At 45.2% G+C, this 25,646-nt stretch overlaps 2 protein-coding genes and 1 long non-coding RNA gene across 16 annotated transcripts in view; 1 reads left to right on the forward strand and 2 right to left on the reverse strand.

Moving 5' to 3' along the window:
- Positions 1-1,050: 1,050 nt before the first annotated feature.
- VPS33A (VPS33A core subunit of CORVET and HOPS complexes) lies at positions 1,051-19,387 on the reverse strand. 3 transcript variants are annotated; one of them, XR_005222368.2, is made up of 14 exons: positions 19,178-19,383; positions 17,228-17,293; positions 16,584-16,711; positions 15,623-15,812; positions 13,654-13,770; positions 11,901-12,075; positions 10,954-11,147; positions 4,828-4,954; positions 4,538-4,605; positions 2,963-3,100; positions 2,248-2,385; positions 1,924-2,092; positions 1,178-1,443; positions 1,051-1,140 (listed from the first exon to the last, which is right to left on the reverse strand). XR_005222368.2 is itself a non-coding variant. In XM_007058302.4 (13 exons), the coding sequence occupies exons 1-13, from the start codon at positions 19,340-19,342 to the stop codon at positions 1,250-1,252; spliced, it is 1,869 nt and encodes a 622-aa protein (XP_007058364.2). In that variant the 5' UTR covers positions 19,343-19,387; the 3' UTR covers positions 1,051-1,249. The 3 variants fall into 3 exon arrangements, 1 of the variants encoding a protein (XP_007058364.2); XM_007058302.4 differs by having other exon boundaries at positions 1,051-1,443; positions 19,178-19,387; XR_006286044.1 differs by lacking the exons at positions 1,051-1,140; positions 1,178-1,443; positions 1,924-2,092; positions 4,538-4,605 and having other exon boundaries at positions 19,178-19,380.
- LOC122463065 lies at positions 19,382-24,288 on the forward strand. The gene is made up of 2 exons (XR_006286045.1): positions 19,382-19,546; positions 20,801-24,288. It is a non-coding gene; the product is annotated as an uncharacterized LOC122463065 (long non-coding RNA).
- Positions 23,468-25,646, reverse strand: part of CLIP1 (CAP-Gly domain containing linker protein 1) — a 114,285-nt gene continuing 112,106 nt past the window's right edge. For all 12 annotated transcript variants that reach the window (XM_037878520.2, XM_037878529.2, XM_037878525.2 and 9 more), the window contains one exon: positions 23,468-25,273. In XM_037878520.2, the coding sequence (XP_037734448.1) occupies positions 25,051-25,273 (223 nt within the window). In that variant the 3' untranslated portion in view covers positions 23,468-25,050. The remainder of the gene's footprint in view (positions 25,274-25,646) is intronic.

A 25,646-nucleotide genomic window follows, 5' to 3' on the forward strand; every position in this document is an offset into this window, starting at 1 on the left:
CCTCTGCCCCCCCACCCCACCCCCAGGGGAGCGGCATGGTGCTACAGGGGTGGCAATCCCACGGGCTGCATCCAAAGCCCTGAGGATCCAGCCCATGGGGCTGTAGTTTGCCCACCCCTGCTGTTAATTCTTTAAGCAGATATTCAAGTCTATAGAGTACAGACTCATTGTATACAACTTTTGTGTAGCTTTTTCTCCTTTATTGCTCACATGGGATGGTGGCTTCCAGCAGCCCCTTTGTCATCAGGAACTGAGGATTTACATATTTATTGCAGCTTATGTGCTCTGAAGCAGCTACACACAGAGCCAGTAACATCAATACGTACACAGCAGCCATGGGAGGCTGCAGTGGCTCTTCAGATAATAGTGATGTAGCTAGAAACTTGTGTGTAAGGACAAACTAAAGGGAAAGAGGCTGTATTTTGGATGAGCCCTTGAGATGTGAGGAATGTAAGTGACTTCTGCCACTTAAGCTCTCCCTGTCTTTTTATTATTAGTTATCAATGACCTGCAAGGATTAAACAGCTGGATTTGTAGACATATCCAGAAAAACAGATTCAACTTGTACAGTGCAAGCTACTGCTACAAAAGGGACCTATGCAATGGGAGAAAGAAACCAGAGAGTATCATTCCCTGTGAAGGCAGATAGGAAGGGGATAGTGTCTATTGCAAACTCATTTGCTGTCTGTTTGACTGTTCCTACCCCCCCCCCCCCCCCCTTGTACAACCAAGCACAGCTGAACTACATTTGTTACTGGGCCACCACCATTGAGCAGATACTGAAGAGAGGAAAGTAACAAATATTGACAGCAGCAGGGGGGACGACTTTCCTCTAGCTGTGGTAAGCAGGCATGGATGTAAGGGGGGAGACATTAAGAAATGGAGAACTAAAGGCAGCAGGAAAGACTTGCTGGCACAGAGATCCATTAGATTATGGGCCAGTCTCCCTTAGTTGAAGGTGAAGCATCCCAGGGCTTTGTCAGAGAGGGACGGATCGGACAGCATAACAACCTGTTAGGTCCATGATTTTATAGTTCAGACACCAACAGCTCTAATACTGATGTTTATTTCCTCATATTCCTCTGTCAGAGTCACTCAGTAATTAGGGAAGTTCTGTATATAGCAGGAACAGAGAAGAGTGTAGCCACTGCATGCACCGGTGCAGACATGATTTCATGTTCTCCAGCTGCAGTCATTTCTGAAGGCCCAATGCCAGCCTGAAGCATTTTACTGAATCTTTACATAGCTTCTAAAAAGGTGCGGGCTCCAGTTTCTCCATCAGGGATTTGATCCAGTTTGTGCCATTGATTAGTTTAGTGGTGGCAATGACATATTCTGTGCCTCCATCTTCCATCTGAGAAAGAAACCTCAGTGCAGCAATTTCAGCGTAGGTCACGCCTCCCAGAAAGAACACCAGTGTTACTCTGTTTTCTCCCTGTTGACCTGAACATTTATAGAGACAGTTACAAACTGGACTGGTGCTGAAAGGACAGGGTTATTCTGAAGTCACCCTAGGGCCAAACTGAAGCACATATTTCGGTCAAATTGCGAAAGTGATATGGAGCTGGTGGATAGAGCACTGAATGGGTTTTATTTCTGGCTCTGCCAGTGACCTCAGGCAAATCCCAGCCTCTCTATGGCTCAGTTTCCCTATTGTAAAATGGAGATAATACCTCCTTTGTAAATACTATGAGATTTACTGATGAAAAATGCTACACAGTACAATAGCTAGGAATTATTTCTACCACCTTAGGGCAATGATCAAAGGCAGCTCACTGTACTGAAGTTGGGAAGATAATAAACCTAGAATTACTAATCAAATGAACAGTCCAGGTGGATGCTGTCGGTCACTATATCAGACTCTGTAAGTGAATTAACAGTAGAACGGTCACAGACTAATCAAGTTACTCCAAAGAAGCTTACGCTTTTTTTGAAGGCCAGTCGGTAACTGCTGCCTCTCTTCAAAGTGTGGTCCTGGGAGCATCTTTAAAACTTCTTCTATGCTACGCCACCCTGGGCGAGCAAGCAGCTGTGCCAGACGCACACTTAATGGAGCATAGCCACTGTACACATATGAAATATCATTTGGGTTCTGTAGAAGGAGAGGGAAATGAACAGCAGTAGAGTTTTCTACTGAAAAGTGACACTTCAGCATATTAAAATCTTGCAAATGTACAAGCTCTCCCCACCCGCCACCTGCATCCATCTTCCATCTGGTCTGTCTGTTGAGAGAAGTATTCAGTTTACCTGTTCATTAACATCATCCATCCACAGCCGCATGGTTTTCCTGATTGTTGGGTAGTTGTTTCTACTGCTTGTCTGAAGTTTTAAGAGTCCAGCCTTTTCCAGATTGTTTAAGGTTAATATATGTTCATAGCCGTAAGTCTGTAACATGAAGATTTTGCCTTTAATGTAGTACTGTCATTTACGCATCAAGAGCAAGTAGAAATAAAATCAGGGGATTTTTATGTAACACTAGACACTAACCAAACAACTTGCTGAAGTCTGAAATTTATAGACGAGACACCATCAAGGTTTGCAAGACAATGAGAGACATTTTAAATAGTGAATTCAATTAAACACTGATTTTAGGGACACAGTTTCAAGACAACTCATAGGGGAACAAGTGAGTGTGTAAAGTTAAAATGAATGTTTACAAATGTCTTTTTGCAGTGTGCAACAGAAAGCATGACAGTGGCCCAAAACAAAATTATATGCATGTTTTAAATATTAAATATGTTTAAATATATTTCACATTGTTAAAAGTTTTTAAAAACACAGGACAGTGATTAAAACACGTGTAGGCCTTGATCCTGTGAAGTGTTACACATGTGAATAGTCCTATTTAACTCATTAGGATCACTCGTGTGCACAGATATGTATGGTGTGCAAATCTTTCCAGGATTGAGGCCTTAATTTGCAAGAAATATCCACATTATTAGTTAAACAATTCTAGCCTGACCTGGAGAATCTCTCTTTTATAATGGTCCAACACCTTCTGCTTGAGTCCACTATTACACACTGACTGCAGGCAAACCAGCCTTAATATCTTGATCAGTGGATGTTTTTGAGCAATGCAATCTTCAGTGTAATTGTTGACCTATAAAGAAACAGACATCCAAGCTGTCAACCAAAAACCTAGGTTAGGATTTTAACAGAGCTGAAAAGAAAAGCTCTGTTTTTGCTTTTGATGGCAAAGCAAAGATAATATTCTCGGAAGATGCTTTTACCTCCTTGTCCATTCACTATGGGAAGGGTAAAACAGGGATCACAGCAGCTACATAAGCAGCTTAGATATATGCAAAATAGCTTTGTAGCGTTGGTGGTTCCAATTAACAAGCTTTGTCAATGGTGTTAACAATGGATATCTATGATCCTATTTGATACACTGCAAGTATTTTGCAAATTCTCATCCTTGATTCCCCACCCACCCCCATATCACTAGAGCACTACACAAGTCAAAGCACAGCGCACTGAAGCTGTGTCGACAGTTGCCCGTGCTGCACTCTATGCAGCAGAACCACAGCATTGTAACGGTGACCTTAGTCTCCCCGGGCCAGATAGAAAATGCAGCACAGCAGCTATTGCCCATCCACACCAGAAGACAGACAGGAGGCCACGGATGCAGGTTAATTAGGCTGCAACTTTATTCACTTTAATGTCTAGGAAAAGCCAACAATAAATTGTACAGTGCAGGGAGGAGGGAGAATGGGCTCCCTGCTGATGCAGATTTAGGAACCCCCTATACTCAGCTCCCATAAAAGATGCTTTCCTGCTGAGCCTTTCCCAATCCAATTGATCGGATAAGTGTATCCCTTCCATAGCAAGTACCTGCCCTGGACAGCCACTACAAGTTATACATACAAGTTGCGAGATGATAACCTAACCCTCTATTCCACCCGCTTGGGTCCTCAGATCAGCTGTGTGGAAGGTGAAAAAACCCACCCTGCCTTGGCCAATCTGGCAGTGAGGGGAAAATTCCTTCCCAGCCCCCCAGAGAAGAGGCAACCAGAGTAATGGCCACAGAATGCCAAAAGCAAACCTGGTCCTATGCAAAGTACATGGATAGGTAGGTGGGAGCTTCCAGCCAGATCCTCATAAAGAGGCCCTCTTCGTGGCTACGTGGGGTATAAATACCTCTCCCAGTCAGCAGGAAGGGCAATACAGTAATCTTGGCCTGGCCCCAACTGGATACTTCCCTTCCTGTCCATCGCTGTAAGCTTTCCTCCTTTTTGGCCCTGTTACAAGGGAGCCCATAAAGGGGCAAAGCCCCTTTCGTCCAACTTACCAGACCAAGACATACTTATAAAAAGCCTACTTAAATTGTGCCCACTGCATCCTAAGTGGTATGCACTACTTGGAAAGAACGTCTCCAAAACGCACAAGGAACACACTAAAAGTTTTCAAGACTGACATCAAATCAGAGTCAGCCATTGTCTAGGTTTCTCTCTATTAACACACCCCCAAGTTTTGTGATTAGGAGACTGTGGTTAGAAGATAAAAATCACGTAAAGGCAAGATCTTGCTCTCCACCCACCTTGTCAGTGTCTATTCCTGACATGAACTCTTGTTCCACTGTTAAATTATCAAAGAAATCTTCTGATGCTTAAAAAAAAAAAAAATTCAATACATTAGTAAGTTGGTACCTAAAAATAAGGGTCAGTTTATCTGTGTATTAAATGGTGTCGCAGAGTCGCCCAAGTACAAATAAGGCCAGTATTTTGCTCCTGGTGTCTGAATTTTTTATGAAATCAGCAAAGTTGTATCTTTGGCTGCAAGACATAACACAAGATCAACTATAGGTGGAATACTGAAAAGGATACTCACTAGTAATGTCTTTGATTAGCTCCGCAATCGAGGTGTGGTTTGCTAGAGAACTTCTTGCTGCCTGCATGTGTGGCAGCTGTGAAACGAACTGCTTGATCTCCCCAACTGTTTTTGCATGGTGTCTTTCCTAAAAACCCAGCAATGACACTTTAGAGCTTATTCATTATAATAATCAATGTCTGCAAATCATTTCATCAGAAGGTGTGTTTTTGTCTGTTTAGTGTGTACTGTGTTCATTGCTTTACGAAAAATGGAAAGTAGTGAGCTTCATTACTGTCATCTTGAAACACTGATCGGTTACCTTCAGTGACATCTGACCTTTCAGATAGGCCGCATTTACAAAAATATATTGTTTCCTAGAACAGCACTGTTGCTTCATCAGTTTATAAAGCTGTTGTGTAAATGCACCATGAGAAAAACACCACTGGCATCAGAGTGATATCTTATTTTACAAGAGAGGCTGCTAATCACGTTTCTCTGTGCAATTACATTAAAATAGTAGAGCATCTTGCACTCCTATTGTGCCTTCCATCCAAAGATCCCAGAATACTTCTCAAGTGTTCGTTAAGCGAGCCTCAATTGCCCTGAGGTTGGCAGGTATTATTATCCCCATTTCACAGATAGGGAGTCTGAGGCCCACGAAAGTGAAGTTTTATTTCCTTTGGTAGATGAGAGGAACGGCTGCTGATCCTCCACACAAATACATCAAGTAGTATGAGGAGATTCAAGATCTTATCATTAAGTGTCACTGGATTTGAGATGCAATCACTGTGACATACTAATTCAAAAGCATAGACACTGTAGCTGCTCTGTAGCTAAGGAGTTAAATCCCTAGGATAAGGTAACATACAGTAGATATTAAACCAATCTTATAAAATTCTACTGACCCATTTACTCAGGTGGGTCTTTTTTTGACAGGCATGTAAAATATTAGCTTAAATTCTTATCTTTATTTCTGTCAAATATAAGGAGAATCCTTGAGAAAGCAGAAAGAAAAGGAGATTGCAGATGTCTCACTGCTCTCTCCCGCCTTAGGTCTAGTTTAGAAAAGACTGAAAATCTTATGCAACAGTTTCAAACATTTCAGGGATCTGCAATCTGCAAAGTGTTGCCTGAAACGTTTTAAAAGCTACACTCGAAGGGCTGTAAAGAGAAGAGGCAAAGGAAACTGCAAAGATGGAACCCAGGTTGAAAGATGATATTACAATGTTCTATCAATGGGTAGTAAAAAGAAAAGGAGGACTTGTGGCACCTTAGAGACTAACCAATTTATTTGAGCATGAGCTTTCGTGAGCTACAGCTCACTTCATCGGATGCATACTGTGGAAATCGCAGAAGACATTATATACACAGACACCATGAAACAATACCTCCTCCCACCCCACTCTCCTGCTGGTAATAGCTTATCTAAAGTGATCATCAAGTTGGGCCATTTCCAGCACAAATCCAGGTTTTCTCACCCTCCACCCCCCCACAGACAAACTCACTCTCTTGCTGGTAATAGCCCATCCAAAGTGACCACTGTCTTCACAATGTGTATGATAATCAAGGTGGGCCATTTCCTGCAGAAATCCAGGTTCTCTCACCCCCTCACCCCCCTCCAAAAACCACACACACAAACTCACTCTCCTGCTGGTAATAGCCTATCCAAAGTGACCACTCTCCTTACAACCTGCATGAAAATCAAAGTGGGCCATTTCCAGCACAAATCCAGGTTCTCTCACTCCCCCACCCCCATACACACACAAACTCACTCTCCTGCTGGTAATAGCTCATCCGAAGTGACCACTCCCCCTACAATGTGCATGATAATCAAGGTGGGCCATTTCCAGCACAAATTGTTGTGTGGTATGTGGTATGTCACAACAGAACCACTAACCCAGGAACCTATCCTTGCAACAAAGCCCGTTGCCAACTGTGCCCACATATCTATTCAGGGGACACCATCCCAGGGCCTAATAACATCAGCCACACTATCAGAGGCTCGTTCACCTGCACATCCACCAATGTGATATATGCCATCACGTGCCAGCAATGCCCCTCTGCCATGTACATTGGTCAAACTGGACAGTCTCTACGTAAAAGAATAAATGGACACAAATCAGATGTCAAGAATTATAACATGCATAAACCAGTCGGAGAACACTTCAATCTCTCTGATCACGCAATCAGAGACATGAAGGTCGCTATCTTACAACAAAAAAACTTCAAATCCAGAGTCCAGCGAGAAACTGCTGAATTGGAATTCATTTGCAAATTGGATACTATTAATTTAGGCTTAAACAGAGACTGGGAGTGGCTAAGTCATTATGCAAGGTAGCCTATTTCCCCTTGTTTTTTCCTCCACCCCCCCCGCCCCGACGTTCTGGTTAAACTTGGATTTATGCTGGAAGTGGCCCACCTTGATTGTCATGCACAGTGTGGGGAGAGTGGTCAGTTTGGACGAGCTATTGCCAGCAGGAGAGTGAGTTTGTGTGTGTATGGGGGTGGGGGAGTGAGAAAACCTGGATTTGTGCTGGAAATGACCCACTTTGATTTTCATGCAGGTTGTAAGGAGAGTGGTCACTTTGGATAGGCTATTACCAGCAGGAGAGTGAGTTTGTGTGTGTGGTTTTTGGAGGGGGGTGAGGGGGTGAGAGAACCTGGATTTCTGCAGGAAATGGCCCACCTTGATTATCATACACATTGTGAAGACAGTGGTCACTTTGGATGGGCTATTACCAGCAAGAGAGTGAGTTTGTCTGTGGGGGGGTGGAGGGTGAGAAAACCTGGATTTGTGCTGGAAATGGCCCAACTTGATGATCACTTTAGATAAGCTATTACCAGCAGGAGAGTGGGGTGGGAGGAGGTATTGTTTCATGGTGTCTGTGTATATAATGTCTTCTGCGATTTCCACAGTATGCATCCGATGAAGTGAGCTGTAGCTCACGAAAGCTCATGCTCAAATAAATTGGTTAGTCTCTAAGGTGCCACAAGTCCTCCTTTTCTTTTTGCGAATACAGACTAACACGGCTGTTACTCTGAAACCAATGGGTAGTAGAGAGTATAAAACTTCACGTTCATTACAGAGCTGGACAAGATGGTGTAAGGAGGCAGGTTTAATGGTTAAAGCAGGGACTGGGTCAGAAACATGGGGCATTCTGGTGCTGGCACTGCCATTGACTTGTTGCCTGACTGATGGTTAAGCATGTTATCCAGCTCCACCATGCTTCAGTTTCCCCACTGCAAAACAGGGAGAACACACCCCTCTTTCGCAGGGTGTACGACTTAACTAGCATTTTTGAAGCTCTCAGCTCCTCAGATGAAAGCTGTCAGAGAAGCGTGAAGTGCTTGGCGTACCCTGAGGAAGGGGAATAGAGAGTATTTCCCCTCTCTCCAAAACTGAACAGCATCCTATTTAGTTTGAAACAACTTTTAAAATAAGTCCCAATTGTTAAAGTCTGCCCCAAGCAATCTAGAAAACCTGGTCTGATGAAGTGCAGACATCTATGAATTCTTAGTCAGAACAATTCAGACATTTGTGTTTTGCCCAGTCAACCTATCCACATCTTGTCACAATGAATACAAAAGTAAGCGCTCTTAAAAATTATCTTGACTAAAACGTAAACTATACAAATGGGCAAGTACAGGCAGGAGAGCGATAATGAAGTCTGCAATTTACAAGCCCTTCGCTGCCAGAGTACTGCTGTTTCATTATCACCTATTACATCTGACAAAATCTCACATCTCTTTCCTCCCTTCCAGTGTGAAGTATTTTAATCTTTGGGAGCTTCCAACACTAATACCCCAGTAAGTGTCTATTACTGCAAGTCAAATCTGAATGCACAATTTAGATGGATATATGGTACATCTAACTGGCCTTAAGATTGGCAGAAGTGACTAAAAGCAGATGGAAGGAACACAAAATTAACACAGTCAGCACAGCAGGTCACACAGTTAAGCACTGTGTGACTTTTGTTTCCTCGTTTTGCATGTGTATTTGTTTTTAAAAGCGGGGGGTAGGGGGAGAAGAGTGTTCAATTCTACAGCTAATGAGCAACAGCTGACAGGCCAACTGGAGTCTCACTGTTGGTAAACTGCACACCTGTAATAGGTGCCAATTGGCTAAAAGGCAACTAGTGTCTACTAGTCCTTAGCCATGTACACTCTTATTGTGTATTTGACTGTGGCAGCAGCTAGAAGCGGTCAGGATCCCATTGTTGCGTGTACAAAAATCTAGCACAAAGAGATGGCCAAGCCCCAAAGAGCTTGCAGTTGAAGAAATCCTTAAACCAGCATAAGTGCCTCCCATTCTCTAGCCAGCCCTCCACTGGTCTTATGCCCCACTCCTCCAATTGCGAGTTCTTCGGTTTTCCTAAAGGAGGGAGGATGATCCAGTCACTCAGATTCAATTCCCTGCTGTGTCTCTGACTTTGTGTGTAACTGTGACACCCTGTACCCCATGTTCACCACTTGTATATGGTTATGATATCTTTTGTGCAAAGTATGCCTCATCCTGTTGAAATGTGTGAAACAAACATGGCACGTAAAATTATGAGGTTTTGCTATAGGATTGTTACTGAAACATGCTGTGGTTCTGAGTAAGGCCCACAAACCAATTTCTCAGAGACAGAAACACCCTCGCACGCCAGCAAAGTGCTAAGGAGCCATTACCGGTGTAATCGGACATTCTCCAGTGGTGGTGGTGGGGGAGTTGTAAACAAGAAATTTACAATTCATCTGAAGGACAGTTTGGAGCTCACGTATGCAATGGAACTGCCTGGCCCCATGACTCAGGAAGGAATTTTTCAGCACAAAGGGTTGAGGGTATAAGAAGGGGAGAAAAAAAAAAAAAGTGTTCCTAGCCACCTTTCCATCTCTCTGCTGATGACAACAACGACTCTGAAAGAACTGAACAAAGCAGGGGAGTGGGCCCAGCACATAGTGAGACAAGCCTTTTGCTTTGAAGCCTATTAGCCTTTGTAAAGTTTAGGAATTAGGTTGTGTGTTTATCCTTTTATTTCTTTTGTAACCAATTCTGACTTCTAGGCCTTATCACTTGTCATTTATCTTTCTCCAGTTAAGAAACTTGTTTTATTTAAATCAGCGTGTTTTGTTGAAGTACTTGGGAATCTCTACTTAAGTCAACAAGCCTGGTGCGTAATCATTACCAATTGTTGGAGTGATGAACTATCTAGGAGTTTGGACTGTCAAGTGGGCTACTGAGCAGTACAAGACGCACGTGTCTGGGGAGCAAGGCGTGGGCTGAGGGATATCCGGGTGTGGCTCTGTATGCAATTCATGGATGGCTGGGCATAGCAGTCATGTGTTCAGGTCGGAGTGACTTTGCATGCTGGTGGCAGAGTGAGCAGAGCCTGGACGGGCTGGTGTTCATCAGGAAAGCAGTATAAAAGGCATCCCAGGCTGGAGAGCTAAGGGGACACAGCAGGCCACAGGTTCAGATTGCACCCTGGGGAATGTCACAGTGACTTTTGGCAAGTCACTTAGGGTGAAATCCTGTTGCCACTGAAGTCAAAGGAAGTTTTATCAGTGACTTCAGTTGGGCCAGTATTTCACTTTTTGTGGCGCAGTTCTCCATCTGTACAATGGGGATAACAACATTCTCCTACTTCACAGGAGTGCTGAGAGGATAAACACACTCCAGATTTTGAGGTGTGATAATGAGTGCTATATAAATATCAAGTCTGATTTAGACTGTAAGCTCTTTTGGGCAGGGACAGGTCTTTATTTCTGGTATTTTTATGATGCACTTAGCACGCTGGGTGGTGCTATAAAGTTAATAATAATGAGGCTTTAGATTAGTTTAAGATGCTTAAGCTACTTCAAGACCCTAAAGAGTTTTAAAATGGAGATGAGCTCAAGCCAAAACCTGGAATCTGAACCATCACTAACTATGGGACAGTCTGGATCCCATGTGTTCAGTTTACTGAAAACTACTAGGGAAATAAAATGCCAAAGGCTGCATTCATGTAATACTAAGGTAGGCATTGGAAGGGGCATTAGTGGATCTTAGCCTTGTTTCATGCTCAAATCTGCAGAGCAGTCAGACCCAACTCTCCACCCAGAAGGAGCAGACTGCCCAGATGACATGCTACTGGGCAGTACTACGGTGTACAAGTCCTTTACCTCAAAGGCTGCAGATATGATTTTGGCTTTCTTGCTTAGCACTGACCCCACAGCATTGAAGTTCTTGTCTCGAATTTCAGCATACAGCTCCTCGGCAGAATTCAGCTGAAGCTTCTTCGGTTCCGTGGGGAGATCCTTGCCACCCTCACCCTGCTTCTTAGGGGCAAACTTTTCAGGAGGGAGTTTCACATAAGCTACCAACACAACAAGAAAATAAATGACAAATTAGAACTCAAACCCCAGGACTTAAACTGACCAACCAACCAAAACCTTTCCCCAAGCAAGAGGCAGCTCTAGCCTTGTGTAAACACCCATATTACAACTTGGAAGAAATGTTGCCACATATAAGATGATTTCCCCTAATTTGAAAGGGTAAAAATCCCTACTAGCTATATGTAAACAAGGAGCCCTATACACAGATCTATACAGTACCAGAGAGATGCCTTCTGCTCACCCTCATCAGTACATTAGGTGGAAGTTACCAGCTCCACATGCTTCTGGCCCTACAGTTTTCATCATCCCATGGAGCGTAAAGAAAGCGGGGTAAACGGCTTTACAAAGCGCGTGCAGAGAGCATCAGCTTCAGTGGAGGGTGGAAACTAACAGCATGTTGAGGGGACATTTTAGCTAAAATCCCTATTCTTGTGAAAAGTGCCCTGGGATCACTAATGTCCATGTACAGCTGACATCCCAAGGACTCACACGTAGCGAAGAGCATTGTGCTCAATTCATCTTCTTGGGACGGATGAAGCACTGAGCTCACCTTTTTGGGATTGAAACCAGGGTTTTTAGTTACATCAAGCAACTAAGCCACCCCTCTCTGTAGGTTCAGCTAAATTATTCTCACCTTCATCCCAAATTCAACTTGGCACCCTGCACTTTATTCTAGCACTCAGGAATTTTATTCTACTCCATTCGTTTCACTGTCCATGGTTTGCTGCACTTACTATTTTGAATTCCATATATTTCATCAATCAGGCCTTCATATGTAAGCTGAGTAGCTAGAGGCGACAACAGGTCTACATTGCGGTCAAGCAACAAGAGGGTATCAAAGACTGGAAATATTGAGTTCTGGCCTCCAGGGAACTCTCGCTTCATCCTGATCATCATGTTAGCCACATGCTGGAAATAAAATATTTGGTTCGTTATGGCTCAGACCATGAAGGGTGGCTGTGATAACTAGCTTTAGAGACATATGCACGTATGAAAACAGGAAAAGAAGTGCATGTATAAGAAGTGAATGGGAGGAGAGGCAAGCTGTGTAACTGGTACAACTGGAGGAAGGGCCATTAAGAAACAAACCAAACTATTCTACGACAAAACTGGCTAGTTTAGTTTCACCTCCTTACCAAAAGAGGCATTTATGAACCGCACGGAGTTCAGAGAATAAGAACAAAAATGATCTGGTAAGAGGGACTGAATTATGGGGAGAGAGCAAAAGGATACAACACATGTAACTTGACTAAGGTAAATAAACCCTTCAGCTATCAGTAGTCGGTTAACTCCAAGGAGGGAGGGGAATTATTTAGAGTGGTTAAGAGAGTCTAACTAGGAGAAAAGGGATGAAGTTAGGTCAAATATCAAGGAATCTTCTTGACAGTGAAATCTATTTGTCTGTGGAACTGTCTTCCGTGGGGAGGCGTGCAAGCCCGACTGGTTGGGATATTTAAATTAAATTACACAAAGCACTAAAGAGGTGGAGCAGAGAACATTCATTCACTGGTCAGGGTCAATAGGCTTTTATCAACTCTAATTTACTCATAGATTCGTGGACTTTAAGTCAGAAGGGACCATTGTGATCATCTAGTCCAGGGGTCTCAAACACGCATGCAGCCCGTGGGGTTATTTCTTGCGGCCCGCCAAGCTCCCCGCCCCCCCGGAGTTATTTCCTGCGGCCTGCCAGGCTCCCCGCCCCCTCCCCCCAGTGCGCCGCGTCCCCGCTCCTCTGCCTACTTGCAGGCGCTGTTTGGCGGCGCATAGCGCTTTCCAGGAGGGAAGGGGGAGGAGCGGGGAACCGCACGCTCAGGGGAGGAGGCGGAGAAGAGGCAGGGATTTGGGGAAGGGTTTGGAATGGGGGCAGGGAAGAGGTGGGAAGAGGCGAGGCAGAGACAGGGCCTCATGGAAGGGGTGGAGTGGGGGCGGGGCCGGGGGCAGCGCGGGGCGGTGGTGTCAGTGATGCGGCCCTCGGGCCAATGTACTAGTCTTTATGTGGCCCTCGTGGTGATTCGAGTTTGAGATCCCTGATCTAGTCTGACCTCCTGCACATTACAGGCCACAGAACCTCACCCACAAATTTCTGGGATTCCAACATCATAGTGTTCATGAAAACCAAGTGAACTGTCCAAACTCCAGTGAAATACAGACATACATACATATCACCGCGTGTCAGCCTCTCAGCAGCCAGCTGACTTTCACCAGGGAGGGGGAGAAGATATCTGGGCAGGCAAGAAGACCAGTAGGGAACACACTTATAAACACGTTCCTTTAGTGGAGCAACTCAGAGGGGGCTCGTGACAGTAAAACCCGCAGTGACAGATTGACTGAGAATTGTTTCAACCAACAGGAGCCCAAGCAGCAAAATGCAGCTCGTGACACACAGTATCAAACCCAACACACATTAGTGGCAGCTCCAAAACAACCACCACCAGAAACAAAAGGATTTATCTTCTTAGAAACAAAGATGTTTTAAATTTGTTTTACCCGTGCACAATCCCCCTTCCCGAAGATCTGTGGGATAGTTCCATAAAGTGCCTGTAAGGTCATCAGTCCCTTGGCTGCATGGTACAGACTTGTCTGGTCACTCTCCAAGTAACACTCCTAAATGACAGGGAAAGGAAGGTTACAGAAACGGAGGATATTTAATTAGCCTAATCATCTTAAACGTAGAACCTGGCTGAACTGGATGGCTTGAGGGATTGCTTAAAGGATACGGAGCCTTTCACCTCCAGGTTTCAGTGATCCAAAGTCATTACTTGCTATCAGCGAGCACTGGGATACCAGCTGGTGCTTCGCTGCAGGCCCAGTGGACAAGCATGCAGGTCACAAAATCATCATTATAGTTAGCACTAGCTGTCCGACTGAAGGGTTGTCTATATGAACAGTGAGTGCACGCTGAGCTGGGGTGTAAATCTACCCCACGCTGACCTGCCATACACCAACTGTCCATGAGGACCCTGCTGCCACGCACTAAAAGTTCCCCAGTGGACTCTGATCTACCCTGCTTTCAAAGCTAGCACACAATAGATGTATGCCCCAGCTTGCCCTGCACCAATGGTTTGTATACACAAGTCCACAGAAGATGCTCCAGGAGTGAATGGGCTGTGGAGACTAAGCTAGCCCTTCCTGCCCTTCTACATGGGGTCAGGGTCGAGGAATCTTGCCCCGTCTCCTCCCCACCCCCTGCAGTACATGTTCTGTGGTTAAATAGGACAGTGATCTCCAGCAATGCCAACTGGGGATGTTTCCAGCACTAAACTCACTTTAAAAAGTGAGTCAGAGCGTGAAAGTGAATGCTACCGCTCACCATGCTATTTAGCCGTCCATACAGCATTGCAGGTGCAGGCTGGTTGTTTAGACACATGCACAGAACAACCAAAAATTCAGTTTGTGAGAAAAAATGACCGTGAGATTAAGCCCAGTGCTCTCCTCCACAGAGTAGAGAGACCTTAACCGTGAGAAGAATTCAAGAGGAGGGGGAAGATTACAGCTGGGGCCAGGAGCGACAATGGATAGTTTGATTACTCCTCCTGGAAACACTGCTGCTGTGACACCAGCCGGCGGTCCAGCGACAGGACTGCAAAGCAGCAACTTTGATGTGGGCCAGCAACAAGGGGAGCTGGATTCACAAGCCGCACAACTCCTCGTCCTGGGGGCTCTCTCTGCTCAGAGCAATTAGAGTTAATAACGACCATTCGGGAACTGTTACGAGATCAAACCCATTATTTTAGAATTCTCTAGCCAATGTGCTGCTCCTAATTTAATGCAGCAGAGTAACAGAGCTGAAACAACAAGTCTCTTTCCTGTGACTTGGTCAATTAGAAAATGTGTCACCAAGCTGGCAAGTTTTATCATGTCTGGACATCCTCTCTGCTGCTCACACAGGGCTAGATTCAATACACTAAGGGGAGATGGCTAAAGGAAGCCGCACACAGCCTTAATGGCGCTACATGTGATGTGCTGGCAATGCAGGATATATATATATATATACACACACACACATACACACACACATATACACACAGCACTGTTGCCCATCTTAAGACAAGTGTTAAGTCTTTGTGTTGCTGTGGTGTGTGACACCCTAACAATTACAATTTACCCTTCTGTAACACATTTAACACAGGAAACTTCAAGTTCTTTATAAAGGTTAGTTATTTAAGCCTCACAAATTCTGTTCATGCAAGTATTACCCCATTAGAACAGATGGGAAAGCTGACACATAGCCTGGTAAAATGATGGGTCCTTGGGTGCATCATGGCATTCAGAAACAGACCCCAGGAGTTCTGACTCCCAGTCCACTGTTCTACTACAGTCCGACCACATTTGCTCTGTAACTCCTTTTATTGCCTTGTGGCTAATCAGTCTGAAAAGTGCTTTGAGATCCTTGGATGATGGATGCAACACAAACGTGCAAAGTATTTTTTCCCTCAAGGAAGAAATCAGCACTTACTTTAAATGCACTTTCAGACTCCATGGATAGCAAGTCTCCATCAAACGGAATGAGGTCCAAACTGTACTGCTCTCTGTGAATGAAGGATCCCAGAACGCCCTGATCCTTCAGCCGCTGCTCGCACAATAGGCTGCGACGAGGCACAAACAAGATGTGGAAGTCCCTCAGCGGAGAGCGAACTCTGTCTTCACTGGAAGAGAGTCAGCTTAAGTTGTCATAAGACTGAGTACAGTAACACAGTACACTGACCTTGGTTTCTCAGATTGGCAATACAGAAGACAAAGGGGCACTGAATGGAAGCAAGACAGAGTTCCTGATTGATACTTTCAAGTTCCTTATAAATAAAGGCAACCCTTCTCACAGCCTTTTATTTCAGAATATTTTGTAAAAATCAACACCTTTACAGTGAAGGGGATGGTGCAAGGATTAAGCAGTAGGTCTGTGGCCTAAGCAGCTCGGCAATACTTATTCTGCCCAGATCTACAGGTTCGAATCCCAAGCAGGGTTGACTCGGCCTTTACCTTTTGCCATTGACTGTGGGTGGGTCTTTCAAACAAGAGCTATCTGCTCTGATGAACACGAATGGTTCCAGGGCAATTAATAAAAACTGAGTAGAGATTTTCCCTGGTGTCCTTAACCAAAAATTTCCCTCTCATTCCTGTTGCTATGCACCTGCTTCTCATCCTCCAACCCCAGAAATGACGGCATTTCAGTGATGCTGTACGTATAGGCCATGATTCTGATCCCAGTCATGCCAAGTTGTGTAGTAGTTTCACACTGAAGTGAAAGATTTATTATTAGTGAGTGGGCTGAAATCTGCCCAACTTATGTCACTCATAACTTACGTCTGGTATGAACCTGGGATGGGAGGAGGAGGGGGGAAAAGGAAAACATTAACTCCACTGCACCACCACAGCTCTGGGAAGCAGCTGTTGTCTTTTCACTGAAACACCAACTGTACCTGAGCACATTTTCAGCAATTATATCCATTAACTCTAGCCTGGGCCTGACAAAGAAAATAATATTCTTGACATCAGCTGGGGGCAGACGGCCCGCCTTGAGGGTGAACATCTTCTCCACCTCATGTTCCTGTGAGGAGACAAAAATGGTATTCAATCAAGGTATCCAACTCAACTCCTGTTATTTTGAAAACTGGTTTCAGAAAGGGCCACATCAGCTGGAGTTGATCCAGTAGTTGTTACTGTGACACGTTATCTAAGGATAGCAACATGGATTTCTCTTATTCCCATATGCTGATTATGTAAATTATTAGTTTACTGCATTACACCACCATTAAAGATGGAGGTTCTGCACATCTGGTCTGTGGGAGGCAAGTTGGCAGAAGAGCAGTAAGTGATATTCGAAGAGGCAGAGTCTGTTCTTGAAGCACATTTAGATTGTTGCTTTATAGCAGAGAAATAAAAGACTGGCAAACTGTAGTGACAGCATTGGACAGTAAGAATTAAGGTTTGAAAGGCAAAAACTAGGACAGTTTATAGAAATTGTGTTAACAGTCTCTAGAGGCAATTATGAGACTGAGGGTCCGAATAGCTTTTGAGAGTCTCAGTATTAATCAGCACAACATGAATGCCATGTAGGGCTTACCTTTAAAAGTGAGTATTGTGCAATTAATCCAAAGGGTCCTGTGAGGTACTCATCCCACACTATTGCCTAGGAAGAAAAAAATCCACGGAGAAAAGTCAGTTGCCCCAAAGAGGAAAGAAAACCCTGGGGAAGGTGAGCTGCCCTCAGAAGCTCAAACATTTGCTTTCCGAGGAAGTGTTGATTTTAAAAGACAGTCATGAATTAACGGTTGAATTTCAACAATCCTTTGCCCATCTCTAGTTCCTTTCATCAGAGGAGCACAACACGCTTCAAATATGCTAATTAAACCTCCCAAGAGATTTTTGCTGAATCGGAAAACCAAGCAGCCTTGCCTCAGTAAGTCTAGCAAAGGGGAAAGTGACAAGGAATTGAGGTGGCTGGACTCTGGGGCAAATCTGGTGCAGCTGCATTGACTACCCGGAAGACAGTAGAGTTCCACTCAGTGCAAGTACAAAACCTGACTCAGTGTCATGGTTACTGTCGGCCAGTTTAGCGGGGCACCTGGTAAGAGCATTAAGTGAGCTTTCTACTCACCCTAGTGAAGACACGTCAAAGGCAAAACTTCCTGTGCAGTGACTGGTACATGCTGGGCTCTGCCTGCCTGCCTTATCCCACAGAGGTGGCTACATTTTAATGATGCTGCACAGCATGGACATAGTTTGCGAAGCCACCAAGAGTCAGCAGTCCAAGCTCCTGTAACCATTTGTCATGACCACTTCAGCCACTGGCCAGCATGGCTGCTTTTCACTAAACTCCTGTTCTTCATGTACTACAACTCCACTCTTACCTGACTCTACCCTCACCGTCGCCTCCTTCCTCTGCCTCTCCCTGGTACTCTGTCTGTCCTCCACTAACTCCACACTGCACTTGACACTCCCTCCCAGAACCTTCTGAACGCATCTGGCCTACAGAGCAGTCCAGAGGCCACAGCCGCACATCCTGATCCGTCTTCTGACTGAACTTGAGGCCTATAGGGCAGGGACTCAGTTGCTTGGCACATTCTGACCATAGGAAAGCCCAGCACTGGGGCCAGCCTTACACAATGGCTGAGTTTCTAGTCTGAGTTTGCAAAGCATTTTGGAATAATTTATTACCACCCTTGAGCGGGCCTGTGCAGTGATGTTGCCATGGGTTCCCGAGGCTCTTTACTTCAGGGGTCCCTAGAGCGCACAGGGTGTCAAAGAAGCAGCTGGGCTGTTCCTAACACCTCTTCCTCTGCATGTAAGTGCTAGTCCCGTGTGAATGTGAGTGACACTGAGTGACAGAGAAAGGAATATTCCTTATTTTAGTTTGGATGTATTTCCACATGGGATGTTTGGATGGGGGCTAGCTAAGGGGCTAACCCATGAGGCAAGGTGCATTTACCGGAAGTCTGAAGTGCCTGGAGATGCTGAGACAGAAGGGCCTGGAAAGGGTATCGACTGTTATTGCTAGGCTGTTTATCAGGGAAATATCTGCAGACCAGGAAGGCCCGGCTGGCATCTCAGGATGGGGCCACCCCCCCGGTTGTCAAAACTATAGACCAGGACGAGAAGAGGAGTCGCTTCCCCAGCCCCTGAGAAGAGCCCAGAAAGGATCGTACAGCTGCAGATTAGGATGGGGGGAAGGAGACCAGAGCATCCCGTAACGCTCTCAAACTACAGCCCCGGGGAGAGACCTGGCACCCCGCGCCGGGGGAGGACAGGAGAAATTCCCCCGCGAGTCACAGCTGCAAATCGAGAGGAGGTAAAGCCGGGGGCGGCCCCGCAGGGGTCTCGGAGCCGGGCAGGGAGATGGGGGCTGCCCCGCAGCCGGACCGGTCGGAGCGGCGATGGGGCGGGGGGCAGCCCCGGTAGCCAGGGGTCTCAGAGCCTGACGGGGGGAGCAGTTATTGGGCAGGCGCCGGAGGGGGGGTCCCAGAGGCAGCAGCTCAGGCCCCCGGGCGAGGGGCGCTTGGCCGGGCCCCCTCACCTTGGAGCCCGCGCACTTGTCCAGGAACTCGCGCAGCTCCCTGCGCCCGGCCTCCCGCAGCGCCGTCAGGTTCACCCGGCCCGAGCTCAGGTGCGCCGCCATCCCGCGCCAGGCCCGGCCGGTCACATGACAGCGCCGATCACGTGACTCGGCGAGGCTCTCCATCTCCCCGCTCAGGCCCCGCCTCCTCGAGCCCCAGAAGGCTCCCAACGCCCCGCCCCCGCGGCCCGGCTATAACGGCTGCGCCGCGCGCCGGGAGGCGGCAGCGCAGACACGTGACCCCGGTGACGGGGGCGGGTATGGGACCGTGACCCGCGGAGCTTGTCCTGCCCCGGGGCATTCAAGGAGCTGTGAGGAGAGGGCAGCTGGGTACTAGAGTAACGGCCGCTCCCCCGGGGGGGGGTATTGGGGTAGCGGGCCCTGCCCCGGGGGGGCCACTGGGATAACGGCTCCGGGGGGGAATATTGGGGTAACGGCCGCTGCCCTGGGGGGGGAATATTGGGGTAACGTCACCTTGCCTTGGGGGGGATATTGGGGTAACGGTCGCTGCCCCCGCGGGGGCCACTGGGATAACAGCTCCGGGGGGGAATATTGGGGTAACGGCCGCTGCCCTGGGGGGGGAATATTGGGGTAACGTCACCTTGCCTTGGGGGGGATATTGGGGTAACAGCCGTTGCCCCCGCGGGGGCCACTGGGGTAATGTCACCTGCCCCCGACGGGGGAAGGGATACTGGGGTAACGGCATCTGCCCCGGGGGTGGGGTACTGGGGTAACGTCACCTGTCCCGGGGGGGGAAGGGATACTGGGGTAACAGCATCTGCCCCGGGGGTGGGGTACTGGGGTAACGTCACCTGCCCCCAGGGGGGGAAGGGATACTGGGGTAACAGCATCTGCCCCGGGGGTGGGGTACTGGGGTAACAGCACCTGCACTGAGGAGGGAGAGTTACTGGGGTAACAGCACCCGTGGGGTAGGGGGACCGGATGTCCCAGTTTTATAGGAACAGTCCCAATATTTGAGGCTTTGTCTGATATAGGTGACTATTACCCCCCATTACGTCCCGATTTTTCACACTTGCTGGCCGGTCACCCTGCCATGGCGGGAGGGGTTGTTACTGGAATCGCTATCTTAGGGCTGGTCTATGGTTAAATAGGTTGCCACCCTGGCCACGTCACCTCAGAGTGTGACTAAAATCGCAGCCCTAGCCTATGTAGCTAGGGCTGGCAAAAATTGTAGACACAGAGGGCTGGTCCCTGCTACAAAGGTAGGTCAGGGCTGTAAAAACGTCACTGCTTATGGGGTGTAATTAAGGTGACCTAAGTCCCACTGTCACCATCGGTAGGTCGACTGAAGAATTTCTAGTTTAGAAATACCTAGTTATACTGGGGAAATATTCTTTTGTTTGCCAGTATTAGCTGTGTCTGCACAGGGACAGTTATACCAGCAAACCCATTTCAATGAAGACAAGGTCTTGTTAAAAAAAAAAAAAAAAAAAAATCACCCCCCAAGTGCCAGTCATGCTGCTATATCTCATTTCATTACTGGTATAAGTCTCTAGCCCTTATAGAGTTAAAATTTTGCACTAGAGTATGAGTTGATAAAGCTGGGTCTGTGTTGCTTTTCAGTAAACGTTGGAGGCAGAACTAAAAGCCCTGTAGTGTGTTATCAGCAGTGCTGCAGGTAATGTGGAAAAAGCTGTTTTAGCAGTGGCTTGGTGATCCATAAATAATAAATCTGTGATTGGCAAGTTCCAGCCATAGAATCATAGAAACGTAGGGCTGGAAAGGACCTCAGGAGCTCATCTAGGCCATCCCCCTGCACTGAGGTAGGACCAAGTAAACCTAGATCTTCCCTGACAGATGTTTGGCTAACCCAGGGGTGGCCAACCTGTGGCTCCAGAGCCACATGCGGCTCCTTCAGAAGTTAATAAGCGGCTCCTAGTATAGGCACCGACTGCGGGGCTGGAGCTACAGGCGCCAACTTTCCAATGTGCCGGGGGGTGCTCACTGCTCAACCCCTGGCTCTTCCACATGCCCTGCCCCCACTCCACCCATTCCTGTTCCCTCCCTGGAGCCTGCCGTGCCCTTGCTCCTCCCTCCCCCAGCACACCATGGAACAGATGATCAGGCAGGAGGAGGAGGTGCCGATCAGTGGGCGGGAGGCACTGGGAGCCGGGGGACTGATGGGGGGCTGACGACGTATTACTGTGGCTCTTTGGCAATGTACATTGGTAAATTCTGGCTCCTTCTCAGGCTCACGTTGGCCACCTCTGGGCTAACCTGTTCTTGAAAACCTCCAATGATCAGGATTCCACAACCTTCCTTGTAAGCCTACTCCAGGGCTTAACTATCCTTATAGTTAGAATTTTTTTTTCCAGTACCAACCTAAATTTCCATTGCTGGAGATTAACTTCAGTGGACATGGAGAACAATTGATCACCATCCTCTTTAAACCAGTTCTTAGACTTATCAGGTCTCCCCTCGCTCTTCTTTTCTGAAGATTAAGCATGTCCAGTTTTTTTAATCTTTCTTCATAGGGCAGGTTTCTGGAGGTGGTGAGTGGTTCCAGCTGAGAGCGTTGCCTAGAATATTCCCTAATGTCCCTCTTAACTTGCTTAGAGGAGGGCCCCCCTTGTGCCAAATAACTTACATGTGACCATAAGCCTCAGTTGCATATGACCCCTCATCTTCTGTCCCTATCAGCCAGGTCTCCCTCTGCTAGGATCTTCTTCAGTTGTGGGAGCCTAAAGTTAGGCAACTACATAGAGGTGGCTGAGGTAGCAAGCAGCACAATTCCTGTTGGATTAAGGGCCTAACATTAGCCTCCATGTTTGAAAACACTGGCTCTAGCTCTTAACTGACCCTTTCATTCTGACATGCCATTAATGTAAACCATCAGAAACTGCTTCCTTGAGAAAAGCATTGCAGGGTGCTCAAGCTGCCCAAGCTACAGGCTAGGGACACTCAGACAGTGGTTCAGGAGCAAATTAGCGATCAACCTTACCCAAAAGAGCCACAGTAGTTTTTCATTTACTATTTTTATATTATATATTTATATTATATAATTCTCATAGCAAAATGACTGACCAAGAATCATTTCATCAACTACAATTGGTTAACAATATAGTAAAAGCATCTTGATTGGTTAATAATTAAATTACACAGTGTTTTAATATGTGCTGCAAAGAGCTGCAGGAGACACATTGATAAGCCACTTGTGGCTCTTGAGTCTCAGTCTGAGTATCACCATTTTAGGCCTTTTGACAACTCCTTCTACTCAAGCATGCTTCTTTGCACCCCCGCTCCACCCACTCTCTCTCTCAGCTGGCCAGGCAGTAGCCACACCCCTTCATTCTTGCTGTCTCTCCCCATCCTGTCCAGGTTCGTTACTGCCCCAAAGCTCAACAGGTAAAAAATACATCAGGACAGCATGTTTTACAATCCTGCTGTATTCTAGATTGAATTTCCTGACAAGTGGGAATTGTTTTCATGGCACAATTTCTGTCTGCAACAGCAGAAGCTTTGGCCCAATCCATGGTGAATGTTTAGCTATTGACCAACAACTTTCAAACCTCCCCTACACCAGGTAGACAAGGAAATGACCCAGATGTAACCGATGGGGAAATGCCTTTGAGAGTGTACAAATCTGTCAAGATACTGTGTTAGCTGTACTAAGTTAATAATTATTTGTATGGCAGTAGTTCACAGAGGCCCTGATCAGAGCTCCATTGTGCACATACAGCACCTACCCCAGTGTTTAAATCCACATCAGAGACTCTGTTTTCACTGGAATTTAAAATATATATAATATGTAAACATTTCTATTAAAGTTATGTTTTGCAAATTATTTTTTTTAGAAAGCCTAAATTTTGGTCTTAAATAGACCTGAGTATCCATTTGAATGTAAAGCCACTATACGTTTTAGAAGCTTCACTGCCACCTCTTGACCTTCCAAAACATATCTTCCTTGAATGAGCAGTAAATCTCAGACAGCCTTTCTCCATTAAAAATAATCGGCTCTAGAACACACATTGTTTGGGTCCCCAGCAGCCCAAATGGAATTTTTCTTACCCAATCGCTTCCTTTCTAGTAGAATAATCCCACACAATCCATAATGGATGGGCTCTTTTCCTGTGGGATTTGGAGGTACAGGGATGTGGCCAGGGTTCTGGGAACATCAGACATCAGTCACTAGAAAAGTTCTTCAATTTATCTATTTCTTTTTGATTTCTAAATAACAAGAAGGGCCCCTGCACAATCTCTGAGAAATAGCAAGAATGCAAGACAAAGGTGACAAGAGAATAACCATTTATTAAAGGAGAAACAGTACACTCATTCTTCAAATTAATACTGATTTCCCTTCTTTTGTTCCTATCACTATAATACATTCGTTACCCCAAATTTAAAATGATTACAGATTTACTTTATATCATGTGCCAGATACTTGGTTGATAATCTTGAGAAAAATACATCAAAGGCTTATATACAGTTATAGAAAAGAGTAACCCCTATACTGTATGTTGTACAGGTAGCAGGGAAGATACAGTATAGTTTCAGTTCTTTTTACATATGCTAGAAGACATTCAAAAGAAGATAGATTTAAACCATCTGAATAAATGATTTAGGGCCCAGTGGGTCCACCCTGGTTCATGTTGAGTGTTTTCTTACTATATGAGCAGCCCCTCTGAAACTAATTTAATTGTCTGTGTAATAAGGTACATCTCAACATTAGTACGAGTGACACAAGCTAGACCACGTTGTGTTTCATGGTTTAGATTTCTTCATTCCTTATTATGTTTTTGCTTATAAGAAAATCCACAATTATTAATGTTGAATTTTCCATGTTACATTCATCTGAAAATAAAATAAAAACCAGGGAAACCATATCATGAAATAGTTAGCATAAATGCTTAGTTTCCTATGGACTTCACTGAAAACTTGCTCGAGGATACAAGTGTGCTGGAAGATTTTTTTCACAGGAAACACATTAATAAAAATCTCCCAATACTGAGGTGGTTTTATATTTTTAAGTCAACAAATGAAGTAGTCATGTTGTACTGTTTATCCCATAAACAGGTCCTGTGATGAGTTCTAATAAAATTTAAAAACGTGAATGAGAAGACATGTTTTTTCCAAAATATAATTTTTAATATATATATGTATATATACACACACTCTATAGAAGCTGAAATGGATGTCACATAAATGGTAGTAAGTGTGCACAGCATACAGGTTTTTAAAAATTCCCCACAGTAGCTTATGTTTTCTTACCTGCTTCATGATTTTAAAAATTTCATACTGTAGTCCAATGGAAAGAAAGGCACTACGTTTATAGGTAGTGCACAGAGCTCAAGTTCTTTGATCAAGAGCACAGTAAAATAGTTAATGAGTAGAGGAAAATAAAGATGAAATATTTCTCAACCCATTCCAGTGTCAAAAGCTTAAAAAAAAAATCTAAATATACAAATGCAGCCTTAAAATGTCTTAGTGCAAATATGAAAATTAACAGCATAATTTTAAGGTATTTAAATAAGCTATAACATAACTATAATGCTTTGTTCCTATACATTTTTCCTATCGATAAATTTAATGGCGTAGGGGACATTTCTTGTTCGAAATGGTTCATACCCAGAAGTTGGGAATAAATGGCAAAAAGTCATTATTAAATAATTTATTTATACGTCACTTTAGTTTATTAAGGGGGGAATAAGGTATTTATGAATGGAAGATCAAAATATCTATAGGTTTGAAACCGAGGATGTGTGTGTCAAGAATCACTGTCCCTTTTCCTGATGTCTGTACACACAAATGCTGGTAGGGTAAACTGTCCAATTAGTGCATACAAATAAAGTTTGTTTTCCTGGCCTTGTATTGCATTAGTAGGTCTCGTCGTCATTGCAATTGGTTGTCCAGTGCCCGAACACTTCACAGATTTCACAATAGGGGCGCTCTTCTTTTCTGCTGCCATGATAAGTCGAATGGGGAGGGTCATCTGATGCCTGTGCCTGAGTTGGACAGTCTTCAGTTTCATGGAGATCAAAGCAGTCGCAAATATCACAGAAGAGGCGAGGTTTTTTCTTTGACTGATTTTCATCCTCGCTGCAAGATCAAAATTGGTATAGGTTAGGCTGGATATTCTCTTAAAGGCGAACAAACCCAAAGGACATTATAATAAACTTCCACCAAAAAAACCACTTTTTTAAAAATAAAAGTTTATAACATCCAATACGGTTAAAACCAAGGCATATATCAGTGGATCACAAACAGCGAAGAGAATCATTGCCCCCCCGGCCAAAAAAAGGCAGCAAAGCTTCTGGATTCCCCCATAGCTCTGCAGTTGCTCAGATTCTTCACATGGTGATTATACCCACTCTAGCCAATAAACAAATTATTCATTACATTTTTTAATCTACACAAATACACATCAAATATTTCAAAGGCATTTGTATGAACTGGTAAATATAGTTTCTTT

Source organism: Chelonia mydas, chromosome 15 (assembly GCF_015237465.2).
Source record: "Chelonia mydas isolate rCheMyd1 chromosome 15, rCheMyd1.pri.v2, whole genome shotgun sequence".
Taxonomy (NCBI): domain Eukaryota; kingdom Metazoa; phylum Chordata; order Testudines; family Cheloniidae; genus Chelonia; species Chelonia mydas.

Bases quoted from the DNA above. Each gene is read 5' to 3' on its own strand.
- VPS33A (XM_007058302.4), bottom strand. From the start codon at position 19,342: ATGGAGAGCCTCGCCGAGTCACGTGATCGGCGCTGTCATGTGACCGGC. The intron at 11,148-11,900 runs GTAAGTGCAGCA...TTGTGTTGGTAG, and splicing joins AATATATGGAATTCAAAATA to CTTATGTGAAACTCCCTCCT. The intron at 4,955-10,953 runs GTAAAGGACTTG...CTGGGTTTTTAG, and splicing joins TCATATCTGCAGCCTTTGAG to GAAAGACACCATGCAAAAAC.